This window comes from Bos mutus, chromosome 14 (assembly GCF_027580195.1).
Source record: "Bos mutus isolate GX-2022 chromosome 14, NWIPB_WYAK_1.1, whole genome shotgun sequence".
In the NCBI taxonomy this organism is placed as follows: Eukaryota; Metazoa; Chordata; class Mammalia; order Artiodactyla; family Bovidae; genus Bos; species Bos mutus.
In genome coordinates, this window is record NC_091630.1 from 16,917,801 (window position 1) to 16,933,621 (window position 15,821).

The following is a 15,821-nucleotide window of genomic DNA, read 5'->3' on the forward strand; positions in this document are numbered from 1 at the left end:
GCAGTGGATTGAGAGAGATGAATTTTGCCATATCTAGAAATGCACTTATTCTAGATGTTTAGTTCTAGGTCTAGTTTAGTGTTGGTGATAGAGCCATTAATAGTAGTTGGTAATAATGAGTTTTTGATAATGGCTTTGATTGTATTCATTATAATTTATAACTGTAAAAATATTTCCAGTTTCCTAGATGAATCTGTTACTACTCAGCGCTTTTTAAGTTTCAGCTGTTTTTTTTTTTTTTTTTTTTTTAATTTTTTACTTATATGGCTGTAATGAGTCTTAGTTGCAGCATGTGTGGCTAGTTCCTCAACCAGGGCTGGAACCTAGGCCTGCCACAGTGAGCGTGCAGAGCCTTTGCCACTGGACCACCAGGGAAGGCCCGTTCAGTTGCTCTAAAAATATTTTTTTGATACCTGTCAAGTGCGAACTGTTGTGTTGTAGGCCTTCGAGTCCCAATATGAGTAAGATACAGGTCTTTGTATTTTCTTTCTTGATTCTCTAAGTATTTAGAGAGGAGTTCTTAGTCCTTGGTGGCTTGGATGGTAAAGAATCTACCTGCAGTGCAGGAGACCTGGGTTCAATCCCTGCGTTGGTAAGATCCCCTAGAGAAGGAAATGACAACGCACTCTAGTATTCTTGCTTGGAGAATTCCATGGACAGAGGAGCCCAGCAGGCTATAGTCCATGAGGTCACAAAGAGTCGGACACAACTGAGTGACCTTCACTCACTCTCGGTTACCAGCTAATACATACATCTGAAACCAAATTTGTGTAATTTGTTTTTGGAAGAAAGTTCTATTTATATTGTTTTCCTGCCTGAAACACTTTACTTCTCATAGCTTTTATTGTAAAGATTAGAACATTTAAAACTTTCAGTGATATCCTCTAATGTCTGGCCCCTTCTTAACTGTCTGGATTCATCTGAATATCTTCCTCTCTATCCCTTCCCAACTTCTTGACTTTTTCAGTGTCTTTTTTCTTTTAAAGCCAAGTCTTTCACCGTACTGTCTCAGTAGTCAGTGGCCTAAATAATTTTTACTCACTCCTCAGATACTGACTCAATTGATCTTTTCTCTGGATCATATCCCCCTATTATATTTTTTAACAGATTATTTTTCCTGCTTTGCATTGTACTTTTCATAGGAGTGATTTTTACACTTTTCTTTTTTGGGTGATTATTTAATAGCATTTTCCCTTTTTACATTAAGTTCAGTAAGGACTGTCTCTTTTTCTATGGAGGTCATTAATCTTCAAAACCTTGAAACTATGGAAAATACAAGTAAATACTTATTGACATGCAGTTGCTAATTTCTTCAGCCATTCTAGTGGTTTTTGATTTTTTGATCAAGATTTTAGTTTGTATGCTTTTTTCTGATGACCAAATTTGTATCCTTTGTGCTTACATAATATATGTAAAATGTGCTCTTGGCCAGAGCAAAAACCAATGACTTTAATTACTGAAATTAAACTAAAATTTTAGTGATTTTTTTCTTATCAGAATTCTCAAAATAATATTTGAAAGTTTTTAATTACGTATATAAGATATATTGCATGAACACACTTCTTTTTTTTTGTAAGTAAACATTTTTGCTTAAGTACGGGACCTGTCTATATTGAATTAACTTGTGTGAGAGATGATGAGATTATTGAAGAAACAACATTTTGCTCTCTTGTATTTTGTTGGTTTGCTACCACCTATAGTTCATTGTAAGATTTTGAACTTTATATGTTACAATAAGACATTCATTAAATTTTAATTTTAGTGATGGACAACTTTTATTTCTCATTTTCTCTGTCCATATGTCATCTAATATTTAAGTTCCAAATATTTCAAAAATTTGGAAAATGATAAAATGTTCTCATATCTCAGTAGAATATAATTTGTATTTTGCAGGTATGTGAAATGGTCAAATGGTGGTAATTAAATAAATATAGCAGTTAATATTGTAGGAATATTGATAAAGTGATACACTGGCTAGTGAATGTAAATCTTGATTCAAACAACAGAATGTCAAGTATGCATTAAAAGACCAATGTGGAAGAGTATGTAGTTATGTAGAAAAATCTTGATTGCTGAGATACGTTGCTTAGTCATAAAAAGCAGGTTTATATATATATATATATATGTATATATAACACATATATATATGTATATCTTCATTAAAATTATAAATATGTCTATGAATCATAAAGAGACAGAGGCATGTAGATCTGTTTGCTGAATTCATAAAAAGTGGTTATTGTGGGGAGTGGAGTGGGAAGGAGGAGGAAAGAGGGACTTTAACCTTTCATTTTACCTACCATTTAGGTAAAGAAGTTTTTTCTCATCCATGAGTGTTGATATATTGTGTAAGTTAAAGAGTCATTGTGTGCAGAATGAAATACAAATTTCTAAGCTTTTTAAACTGCTTTCATTTCTCAGTTGAATTAGTGAGTTTTGTACTCATTTTATTTTGGAAAAAGTGATCTAATCTTATTTTACTGTACAGGATATGAGTAATAACAAAAATACATTTTTGGAACCAATTTGTAGGTTCAGACCTTGCATTTGGGGACTCTGTATAAATCTTTAGATCCAGCTGTTGCTGAGGATATTCTTGCAATTGCGTGAGGTGTGTTGATTTTAAAAGAATGGATGATTGTCCTGAAGTGTACGTATGGCAAAAATTTTATAGTATTGCTATGAATGTGAATGGATTGTTTAATTCCTTTGCATGAGTATTTAAAGCCACTTCCATGTTTTTTATTTAAAATTTTGGAGGAAGAATTTTCTTTACAGAAATGTCAGATTGGTCCAAAAATTTTATCAGCTCTGTATTGTAATTTGTCAGCAAATGATACAGACAGAATCTTTTGAAGTGTTTGTTAATTAGGGCATATTCATTTTCAGTCTTTGCTACTGCACAATCAAGACCTACTTGTTTCTTTTTCCTTAAATTTGTCCTGGAGTTTGTCCAAGTTGAGTTCTAATGAATTGTTTATCCCACTAGTTACATTAGGATTTATTTTTCCCTAGAGAGTAATGTTTGAATTGATAGTTTTTAAACCTATTCTGTAAAATGAACATATGTTCTAACTTGGACTTCTGGATATGTGAAATAGGCATTTGTTAAATAAATTATTTTATTTTCACGAACTTAACTGTTAAAATGTAGGTTTAGTGATATTTCAAAAATATGAAGTAAATCCAGAAGTTGTTAGGTAATTTTAGTATAACTTTTATTGAGCTGTTTTGTTTTAAGCAAAGTTTAAATAAATTTGTAGTGGTATAAATCACAAGGAAGATTATACTTTTATTGTTCATTTTCATTGACATTTTAATGAGCTCCCAAAATAGCTTAAAGTTATATAAAATCTATTGATCTCTTTAAAAAAATAATTGAAGCAAATACAGTATAATGGTATGGTTTGCTGAATTGTGTTTGTTGAAATGGATCCATGGATATTTCCTATTTTCTATATTAACCTGTTAGAAATATCTCAAAGTTGAAAAAAATAAAAGAGAAAAACCCTCTTCATTGATACTGCTACACTAACAGGTACATCCTATATTCTACCATCTGCCAAATCATTTATAAATGGTTTTAGTTCAGATGATACTGGAGTATTTAGCAGAAATATAATAAAATGTAATTTTATTTACAGTCAGTTACAGCTGGAAAATAAATCACAAAACATTCCCTACATGTATGCTATAATTTACTTGTTTGTTATTGAATTTTGGCTTTTGTACAAAGTATAAATTCTTTCCTTTGATGTTGAATTAAGTTGAACCTGAAGGAGAGCGATACCTTCTACCCTTGGGCAGTATTAAAATATAGAATAAATTAATCTTTTTGAATTTGCATATGTTTAAGTTTTTATTCAAATCTGTGTTATCCTTTTGGGAATCATTTTATGTGACATATGATGGCTTGCAAGTTAGACTACCATATACAGTAGCTGAATTTTTTATGAAATGGTAAAGGCCCACTTGTAAAAAGAATCCTGACTGTAATTTTGCCTTATAAATAATTATTGCTAGAGTTATAAGAACATGGCTCTGGCTACACCATAGGACTTCCTGAATACCACAGAATATCTGGCTAAAGATAGATATTATTAAGCTAATTATACATATTTATATTGTAGGTTTCCAAATGTGTGTTCTGTTTACTTAGTATCATTACTGGTAAACTGTTGTGTTTTTGTTTTTTTGTTCAAGAATTTTGAACAGAAATTTGAGAACATAGTAGAGAGAGAACCACCACTCAACTGTTATACCCGCAATAATAGAAAAGAAAATGAGTTAAATAATGGGCACAATGTTAGAAAACCTAAAGAAACCAGTAAGAATAAATATAAATGTATGAATTAGATACTATTTTTTCTCCTCCCTCATTTGATTGCTATTAATATTAACAATTAATGTTATTAATATTAATAATATTAATATTATCAAATTAGTATTATTAATATTATCTCTATTATGTTGCTTGCGTGGTTTAAGGAATGTTTTATTTGGTACATTTTAAAATTTATTAAATTTTTTGAAAACTTTTTGGCCCCACCACATGGCATGTGGAATCTAGTTCCCTGACTAGGGACTGAACCTTCTGCCCTTGCAATGGAAGTGTGGAGCCTTAACCACTGGACTGCCAAACCCTTCAGAACGTATCTGTCTCTGTCTATTTTTTACAGTCCTTTGATTTTTTGGCAAAATGTGACCAGGTTTGTCGAGTGAACGCCAAATCCAAGTAGAGCCACATATTACTATTATGTATTTGAGAGTTGTATGGACAGGGCTATGTAGATGTCTTAATGTTCAGCTGTTTATTTAAATTATGTGACATGCTAATGGAGACAAATACTTCAGGGAGTTTTTTAATTTAAATTGAGATAAAATTCACATAATATAAATTTACTATTTTAATTATTTTAAACTGTTTGATTCACTGATTTTTAGTATATTCACATTGTTGTGCAGTCAGCATCACCATCTAACTCCAGGGCATTTTCACAACTCCAACAAAGAAATCCTGACTCTCTGATTCTGGATAGAGACTGCCACATACGACATGTGGCATTTTCTGTCAGTGGCACTAGTGGTAAAGAATCTGTCTGCCAATATAGGAGATGCCAGAGATGCAGGTTCCATCCTGGGTAGGTAAGCTCCCTTGGAGAAGGAAATGGCAACTGATTCCAGTATTCTTGCCCGAAAAATTCCATTGACAGGAGCCTGGCAAGCTACAGTCCATGGGGTTGTAAAGAGTTGGACATGACTGAATGAGCTTTTCTTTTACTTACCTTGTTTTCAAGGTTTCTTCATGTTGGGCATGTATCAGTACTTCATTACTTTTTATGGCCAAATACTACTACTGTATAGGGATATTTTGTTTATTTATCAATTGTAGCTTTGCATCTTTTCCACTTCTTGTGCTGTGCCTAGTCATTCAGTCATGTCCAACTCTTTGCGACCCCATGGACTATAGCCAGCCAGGCTCCTCTGTCCGTGGGGACTCTCCAGGCAAGAATACTGTAATGAATTGCCATGCCTTTCTCAGGGGATCTTCCCAATCCAGGGATTAAACTTAGGTCTCCTGTGTTGCAGGCAGACTCTTTACTGTCTGAGGCACCAGAGAAGCCTACTTCTTGGGTAATAATAATGCTGCTGTGAACATGCATGTATGAACTCTAAGGTAAACAGGTTTTCAATTCTGTTGGCTACATACCTGACAATACAGTTGCTGTTTTTACATTTTTGATTAACTGTCAAGTGTTATACACAGTGGTTGTACTATTGTATACATCCACTTCAAAGTCTGAGAGTTCTAATTCCTCCCCATCCTTGCCTACACTTGTTATTTTGTTGTTGTTGTTGTTGTTGTTTTCCTTCTCCTTTTATGTCCAACCTAGTGGGTATGAAGTGGTATCTCTTTGTGTTTTGTTTTCTTTGTCTTCTCGATGTGTGGCATGTAGGATCTCAGTTCCCTGACTGAGTATTAAACCCGTACTCCCTGCAATAAAACTGCAAAACCACTGGACCTCCAGGAAGTCCCTCTGTGTGGTATTGATTTTCATTTCCCTAATCAGATCAGATCAGATCAGTCACTCAGTCGTGTCTGACTCTTTGCGACCCCATGAATCGCAGCACGCGAGGCCTCCCTGTCCATCACCAACTCCCGGAGTTCACTCAGACTCACGTCCATCGAGTCAGTGATGCCATCCAGCCATCTCATCCTCTGTCGTCCCCTTGTCCTCCTGCCCCCAATCCCTCCCAGCATCAGAGTCTTTTCCAATGAGTCAGCTCTTCGCGTGAGGTGGCCAAAGTACTGGACTTTCAGCTTTAGCATCATTCCTTCCAAAGAAATCCCAGGGCTGATCTTCAGAATGGATTGGTTAGATCTCCTTGCAGTCCAGGGGACTCTCAAGAGTTCTACAACAGCACAGTTCAAAAGCATCAATTCTTCGGCGCTCAGCCTTCTTCACAGTCCAACTCTCACATCCATACATGACCACAGGAAAAACCATAGCCTTGACTAGACGAACCTTTGTTGGCAAAGTAATGTCTCTGCTTTTCAATATGCTATCTAGGTTGGTCATAACTTTCCTTCCAAGGAGTAAGCGTCTTTTAATTTCATGGCTGCAGTCACCATCTGTAGTGATTTTGGAGCCCAGAAAAATAGTCTGACACTGTTTCCACCGTTTCCCCATCTATTTCCCATGAAGTGGTGGGACCAGATGCCATGATCTTCGTTTTTTGAATGTTGAGCTTAAAGCCAACTTTTTCACTCTCCACTTTCACTTTCATCAAGAGGCTTTTTAGTTCCTCTTCACTTTCTGCCATAAGGGTGGTGTCATCTGCATATCTGAGGTTATTGATATTTCTCCCGGCAATCTTGATTCCAGCTTTTGCTCATCCAGCCCAGCATTTCTCATGATGTACTCTGCATATAAGTTAAATAAGCAGGGTGACAATATACAGCCTTGACATACTCCTTTTCCTATTTGGAACCAGTCTGTTGCTCCATGTCCAGTTCTAACTGTTGCTTCCTGACCTGCATACAGATTTCTCAAGAGGCAGATCAGGTGGTCTGGTATTCCCATCTCTTTCAGAATTTTCCACAGTTTATTGTGATCCACACAGTCAAAGGCTTTGGCATAGTCAATAAATCAGAAATAGATGGTTTTCTGGAACTCTCTTCCTTTTCCATGATCCAGTGGATGTTGGCAATTTGATCTCTGGTTCCTCTGCCTTTTCTAAAACCAGCTTGTACATCAGGAAGTTCACGGTTCACATATTGCTGAAGCCTGGCTTGGAGAATTTTGAGCATTACTTTACTAGCGTGTGAGATGAGTGCTGTTGTGCGGTAGTTTGAGCATTCTTTGGCATTGCCTTTCTTTGGGATTGGAATGAAAACTGACCTTTTCCAGTCCTGTGGCCACTGCTGAGTTTTCCAAATTTGCTGGCATATTGAGTGCAGCACTTTCACAGCATCATCTTTCAGGATTTGGAATAGCTCAACTGGAATTCTGTCACCTCCACTAGCTTTGTTTGTAGTGATGCTTTCTAAGGCCCATTTTACTTCACATTCCAGGATGTCTGGCTCTAGACTTCACATTCCAGGATGTCTGGCTCTAGGTCAGTGATCACACCATCGTGATTATCTGGGTCGTGAAGATCTTTTTTGTACAGTTCTTCTGTGTATTCTTGCCACCTCTTCTTAATATCTTCTGCCTCTGTTAGGTCCATACCATTTCTGTCCTTTATCGAGCTCATCTTTGCATGAAATGTTCCTTTGGTATCTCTGATTTTCTTGAAGAGATCCCTAGTCTTTCCCATTCTGTTGTTTTCCTCTGTTTCTTTGCATTGATCGCTGAAGAAGGCTTTCTTATCTCTTCTTGCTATTCTTTGGAACTCTGCATTCAGATGTTTATATCTTTCCTTTTCTCCTTTGCTTTTCGCTTCTCTTCTTTTCACAGCTATTTGTAAGGCCTCCCCAGACAGCCATTTTGCTTTTCTGCATTTCTTTTCCATGGGGATGGTCTTGATCCCTGTCTCCTGTACAATGTCACGAACCTCATTCCATAGTTCATCAGGCACTCTATCTATCAGATCTAGGCCCTTAAATCTATTTCTTTCTTCCACTGTATAATCATAAGGAATTTGATTTAGGTCATACCTGAATGGTCTAGTGGTTTTCCCTACTTTCTTCAATTTAAGTCTGAATTTGGCAATAAGGAGTTCATGGTCTGAGCCACAGTCAGCTCCTGGTCTTGTTTTTGCTGACTGTATAGAGCTTCTCCATCTTTGGCTGCAAAGAATATAATCAATCTGATTTCGGTGTTTGCCATCTGGTGATGTCCATGTGTAGAGTCTTCTCTTGTGTTGTTGGAAGAGGGTGTTTGTTATGACCAGTGCATTTTCTTGGCAAAACTCTGTTAGTCTTTGCCCTGCTTCATTCCGTATTCCAAAGCCGAATTTGCCTGTTACTCCAGGTGTTTCTTGACTTCCTACTTTTGCATTCCAGTCCCCTATAATGAAAAGGACATCTTTTTTGGGTGTGTGTTCTAAAAGGTCTTGTAGGTCTTCATAGAACCGTTCAACTTCAGCTTCTTCAGCATTACTGGTTGGTTTATAGACTTGGATTACTGTGATATTGAATGGTTTGCCTTGGAAACGAACAGAGATCATTCTTTCGTTTTTGAGATTGCATCCATGTACTGCATTTCGGACTCTTTTGTTGACCGTGATGGCCACTCCATTTCTTCTGAGGGATTCCTGCCCGCAGGCTACTGTAAATAAGCTGCTGACACTGTCATTATGTAAATATTATTGCAGACTCATGGGAAAATTCTTTTCAGATAGATTCCTGAAAGATGAATTAGAGGCTGGGAGGCCTTGTTAGTCCTATAGGTTAAAAGAATCATTTGTTGTTGGTTAGATGCTGAGTCGTATCTGAGTCTTTTGTGACCCATGGACTGTAGCCCACCAGGCTCCTGTCCATGGTATTTTCCAGGCACAAATACTGAAATGGATTGCCATTTCCTTGTCCAGAGGATCTTCCCCTCAAGGGGTCAAACCCATGTCTTCTGCATTGCAGGCAGATTCTTTACTGCTGAGCCACCAGGGAAGCCTTAAAGTCATACATTATCTTTATTTGAATTTCCCTTTTTACTGGTTAGGCTCAAGAATCTTTTCATGGTTATGGATCATTTCTATTTTTACATTCTGTGCATTTTTTATTTATATCTTTGTACCATTTTTGAATTGAGGTATCTTTTTTTCTTTAATGAATTTATAATTTTTTCTCTTAAAATGATTCCTATTTATTCTTCAGGATTCAACTTAAATACAACAACTGCACTTTTCCCTCAACCATTTTAGTGTATCTCACAGGAACTTGTTTTCAGCATTGTTTCTCAGCATTTGTTTTGTTAAATTCTAATTACTGGTTTATTGTCTCACAACTGGATTCTGAATTCTTTGTGTAAAGATAGTCCCTGTGTCTTCAATTACTAGCAGAGAACATTGTGTCTGTTAAGCTTACAAAGTTGCTCATGACTGAGGGACAAAGCACATAATTAATTTTAACTGTAGTTTCTGTGGTAGATTGGGCAGGGATGATTATGTTGTTTTCATTGTGTAGTCACTAAGTCGTGTCCAACTCTTCGTGACCCCATGGACTGTAGCCTGATAGGCTCCTCTGTCCTTAGGATTCTACCTGAATCATCTGCCTGAATCACTCTCCAGAAATCCACACAACTGTCACTTACTTCCTTCTAGTCTGCTTAAGTTTTGCTTGGAATTAAACCTTTCCTTTTAATAAGATCTACACTGTGTGTGTGAAAGTCGCTCAGTCATGTCCGACTCTTTGCGACTGCATGGACTATGCAGTCCGTGGAATTCTCCAGGCCAGAATGCTGGAGTGGGTAGCCTTTCCCTTCTCCGGGGATCTTCCCAACCCAGGGATCAAACCCAGGTCTCCCGCATTGCAGGTGGATTCTTTACCAGCTGAGCCACAACTACCCACTGTATATGAAATTGCTCCCTCTTCAGTAGTTCCTGTTCCATGCTCTTCTTTTCCTATTTCTGAGGGCATTTGTCTTCTAACTTCCTTAAATCAGTTGTTTATGTTTATTATTTGATTTTTAAAATGCTTCCTATCCCCATTAAAATGAGGACACTGGGATTTTATTTTATTGTTCTTTCTTTTGTTCATTGATGTTTTAAAATGGCTAGTACTAACTTGTGGAGAAGGTGATGGCACCCCACTCCAGTACTCTTGCCTGGAGAATCCCATGGATGGAGGAGCCTGGAAGGCTGCAGTCCATGGGGTCAGGAAGAGTCGGACATGACTGAGCGACTTCACTTTCACTTTTCACTTTCATGCATTGGAGAAGGAAATGGCAACCCACTCCAGCGTTCTTGCCTGGAGAATCCAAGGAACGGGGGAGCCTGGTGGGCTGCCATCTGTGGGGTCGCACAGAGTCGGACATGACTGAAGTGACTTAGCAGCAGCAGCAGTACTAACTTGCCTCAGTCATGTCCTCGTCTTTGTGACTGCATGGACTGTAGTTCGACAGGCTCCTCTGTCAGTGTGATTCTCCAGGGAAGAATAATGGAGTGGGTTGCCTTGCTCTTCTTCAGGGGATCTTCCCAACCGAGGGATCAAACCTGCGTCTCTTATGGCTCCTGCATTGTAGGTGGGTTCTTTACCACTAGTGCCACCTGGGATACTTCCTAAGTAGGTAGTGCCTGACTACTATACATGGGCATTTAATAAATATATGTTGATTTTATAGATTTTTCTAGAGAACAGCTTTACTATGAAGCGTGAATACCAGCTAGGGTTAACATGAGACCTAAACAGTCAAAGTCATAGTAGCATTGTAGCTCTTTTGTTTTTTCACAACCCTAGAACTGCAAAGTAAAAATCCAGTCTTGACTTTGAAGGATATTAGGTTTATTATTAATAGCAAGATGGTTCTTAGCTGCAATACCAATGGCTAGAAAAGGAGCCCATTGACTTTAAAGATGACTGAAATTAGAAGCATTTCAGGAAGCATTCTTCTTTGGTGATCTTGTGATTAAGAATCTGTGCTTTCAATGCAAGGGACATGGGTTTGATACCTGGTCGGGAAACTAAGATCCCATATGCTGCACAGCGCAGCCGAAAAACAAATAGAATAGTGTCTGCAGAGAGTTGGAAAAAAAAAAAAGCCTGCCTGGAAAATGTAAAAGTAACCAATTAACATGAGACTGTCAGTGTCTCATCAGTATAGAGTATTGCTTGAAACCCCTTTATAGTCGTACGGTTAAGTAGCCCCCATACACTGGTTGTTTTTACTAGTCTGTAGTGGACAGGTTCGGGAATTTTGTAGAAGGGGAGTTCTGGAAAAGTCCTGGTCCCTCCATGTTACTTTATTAAAATGCATGCCCATAGCACTTTTTTTCTCTATTCGTTGTTTTCTCCAGGCGTATCAATTATGTATATTTTAGGTTATCCTTTTCAGACAATCATATCAATGTCCTTTTCTATCATTTTATACTTTTGCGAAAGTTGTCTGTGACTTTCTCAATTTCATTTGCTCTGTTCTTCAGTGTATTTTATGTTTTTAATATCTAAATATCTGAGGATTTTACAGATACTTTTATTAGTTTATAGTTTAATTCCAGTATAATCTGCACGTATGTTCTGTATGATTTCATTCCTTTTAATTTTATTGAATTTGGTTTAGTGAATATAAATTGGTGCAGCCGCTGTGGAAAACAGTGTGGAGATTTCTCAAAAAGCTAAAAACAGAACTATCATATGATCCAGTAGTTCAACTCCTGGGTAAATGTTTAAAAAAAATAGAAACACTAATTTGAAAAGATAATGTACTCTAGTGTTCGTAAGCAGCATTATTTGCAGTTGCCAAGATATAGAAACAAGTGTCCATCTACAGAGGAATGGATAAAGAAGATGTGGTGTGTGTATATACACACAGTGGAATACTACTCAGCTGTAGAAAAGAATGAAATTTTGCCATTTGCAACAATGTGGATAGACTTGAAAAATACTGGGCTAACTGAAATAAGTCAAATACTGTATGATATCATTTATATGTGGAATCTAAAAAAAATACAACAGACTAATGAATGTAATAAGAAAAAAAAGAAAAAAGAAGCAGACACACAGATACAGAGAACCAAGTAGTGGGTACCAAGGGGAGAAGGGGAGACACAAACAGTGGGATGTAAAATAGGTTCAAGGATGTATTGTGCAACATGAGGAATGTAGCCAATATTTTGTAATAACTGTGAATGGAAAGTAACCTTTCCAAATTGTGCAGAAAGTAAATTTAAGAAAAGAGAATAAGGATTTACTACTAGTAATTAGTAGTAAATTAATTAGTATTAGTATTATTTTTATTTTTGATGATTGACTTGATTAAAGTATAATGCTCGAGCAGTATATATGTGTATGAATATGTGTGTGGACATTATTCTAGCTTGTATTTTTTATTATTGTTACAGGTTCTGAAATAAAGTTAGTAGAATTGCATTTCTCGTTGATGGAACTCTAATTAAAATAATGTCCCTGGATACCTTTTTGTCTTGCAATTTTATTTCATATTTTTTTTTAATAAATATCACTTAATATATTGTTTGTTATGCTTTCTGTTTTCTTATGCAGGACCAAAAGATCTCAGATTGCTATAACTGAAGGCATTTTTGAGCTTCCAAATCTCACAGTTCAAGCTACAAGAGCTCAGACACTTCTGCTTCAAGCAATATATCAAAGTTGGTCTCATAGTGGAAATGTCAGCTCTTTAGCAGTTAATGAAGCTTTGATGAATGAAGTTTTCCAGACTGTAGGTAAGAACACTGTCTTCTTGACAAGTCTATGGAAAACTCTTATTAGAAGTGACTAATATTTTATCATTCAAATTCATTTGTATAGCATGATCAACTTAAATTGAAGTGTATTTCTGTGAAAGCAGGCATTTATAGTTCCTGTGGAAAATCCAAGATATGAGTTAAGTCATTCATTTTTGTTCTCTGCTATCAACTTGTAGATATATTTTATACTTGCAAGGGATTATTTTTTACCAAGTCTTTGTTCAAATTCTTGGACAACTTTTGAGGGGATCAGTGTGTATATTTGAAATGATTAAAGTCAATTATAAATATAATATATTTGATTATGCTGGTAGAGTGGAATAAAATTCCTTTTTTAATTTTGTTTTAAATTTATTTTTTTTTTAACTGAAAGATAATTGCTTCACAGAATTGTGTTGGTTTCTGCCAAACATCAACATGAATCATAGGTATACATATGTCCTCTCCCTCTTGAACCTCCCTCCCACCTTCCTCCCCATCCCACCCCACTGGGTTGTTACATTACAATATGTAAAATAGATAGCCTGTGGCCATTTGCTGTATGATTCAGGGAACTCAAACTGAGTGCTGGAAAAAAATTCTTAATTGCAGTATTTTAGCATTTGTAAGCAAGTTATTTATTTTATTTATGTGAAAAACTTGAGTCTTACACCCTGAATGAACTACTGAAAATTAAAAATTTACTTTGATGCCAGTATTATCTTCATCTTATCACTCACTTTATACATAAATAGGAAAACTTAGAGAAGCCTTGCTTCTTTTACATTGTATCAGCTCAAATAAAGTTACTTTTGTTGGTAACATAAAAGGATGTATTTTTATTAAGTGTAGTTATGCTTAAGATGTTATTTTATACATTATTTATTTAGTAAAATAAATTTGGTTTTGTTGTTATACAATGCTTTTTAAGGTTTTAAGGTCAGACTTTACTATGGGGAGTGTTTTATAAATTCTTAAAAGACACAGTTTAATTAGAGCCTTTTAACATTTGATATAGCCATTGCCTAATGCAAAGTTTTATGGTTGTTTTTTGTCAGATTTTTAGGATTCTATAAAGAGATTATAGGACTGATGTTTCATTTGTTTAGAAATTCTTAGCTTATGAAAGGGCTTTGAATTCTCTAAATCCTCTGAGATAGTGTACAGATCTTCTTATATGTATATACACCTATACACATATCCATATTTATATTCTCTTTTTGATTTGATGCTTTTATTAAATGTAGTGACTCTGTTTCTTAGTCTTTTGAATTATATCTATTTTTATCATATTAACATAGTTATAATTGTTTTATCTTTGGTTGGTTTTTGCTATACTTCTATTTTCATTATTTTACTTAAAACCTATCTATATTTTTATGCTTTAGGTATATGTCTTGGAAATAGCATAGAACTAGATATTTTAGATCAAATTTTATAATCTGCCTTTTTGCTAGTAAATTCAATTCATTTATACTTGTGATTGTATTTTTTGTCTTTGTTTCTATCATCTTACTGTTTCATTTCCTTTTATACTGTTTTAGTTACCTACTTTTTAAAAAAATGCTATTTTTCTCATTTAATTTTCCTTTGTATAATTGTTTGAAATTTGTATCCTCTTACTGAATTATTAACTTACAAAGTAACTGATACTGCTTTGAAAAACAATTTGTTCTTCAGAAAGTTAAATGTAGAGTTAATATGTATGCATACTAAGTTGCTTCAGTTGTGTCCAACTCTGTGCACCCCTATGGACTGTAATCCACCAGCTCCTTTGTCCATGGAGATTCTCCAGGCAAGAATACTGAAGTTGGTTGCCATGCCCCCCTCCAGGGGATCTCTGGACTCAGGGATCAAACCCGGTCTCTTAGGTCTCCTGCATTGGCAGATGGGTTCTTTACCTCTAGCGCCATCTGGGATATAACCCAGCAGTTTTACTCATATATATATATATATATATGTAGCCGAGAATTGAAAACACATACCTACATAACATCTTATACATGAATTCATAGCATTGTTATCTTTTCCTTTTTTGCATGCAGAAGTGTTTATTGATTTATTTTTATTAAAAATTAAAAAAATTATTTTTCTTCATGCTGCACAGTATGTGGACTCTTAGTTCCTCAACCAGGGATTGAACCCATGCCCCTTGAAGTGAAAGCATAGAGTGTTAACCAGTGGACCACTCAGGAATTACCAAAAGTATTTATTTTTTAATAACAATTTTATATATTTAAGGTGTGCAACATGATGTTTTTATATATTTAGTGAAAGGATTACCAGTCAAGCTAATTAACATACCTTCTCACATAGGTACCATTTTTTTTCCTATGATGAGAGCACCTGAAATTTACTCTTAACAAATTTCCAGTATATGATACAGTATTATTACCTAAAATCATCATGCTGTACTTTAGATTTCTAGAATTTACTCATTGTATAAAACTGCATCTTTGTATTCTTTGATCAATATCTCTTATTTCCCCCACTTCCCTACTTCTGGTAAACAGTATTCTGCCCTCCGCTTCTATGAATTTGACCTTTTAAAATTCCACATGTAATGGAGATCACATAGCATGTATTCTTAACAGCCAAAAGGTGGAAACAGTACAAATGTCTCTTACTGATGAATGGATAAGCAAAATGTGTTATATCTTTACAATGAAATATTATTCAGACATAAAAAGGAATGAGGTACTGATACTTCATTATCTTATGTGGATGAACCTTGAAAATATTAATGCTAATTAGAAGAAGCCAGATGCAAAAAGTCTCATATTTTGATTCTAGTTTTATGAAATGCTTAGAATAGGCGGATCCATAGAGAGAAGTAGTAGATTAATGGTTGCCAGAGCCTGGGGAAAGGAGGGATGGGGAATGACTTCATGAGTTTCTTTTGGATTGATGAAAATGTTCTTGAAGTAGATAGTGGTGAAGTTTTAACTCTTGTGAATATGGTAAATTCCTCTTAA

At 35.6% G+C, this 15,821-nt stretch overlaps 1 protein-coding gene across 13 annotated transcripts in view; it reads left to right on the plus strand.

Moving 5' to 3' along the window:
• The window catches only part of VPS13B (vacuolar protein sorting 13 homolog B), an 805,186-nt gene that overhangs the window by 135,635 nt on the left and 653,730 nt on the right, over window positions 1–15,821 (plus strand). For all 13 annotated transcript variants that reach the window (XM_070383038.1, XM_070383035.1, XM_070383034.1 and 10 more), the window contains exon 17: window positions 12,662–12,843. In XM_070383038.1, the coding sequence (XP_070239139.1) occupies window positions 12,662–12,843 (182 nt within the window). The remainder of the gene's footprint in view (window positions 1–12,661; window positions 12,844–15,821) is intronic.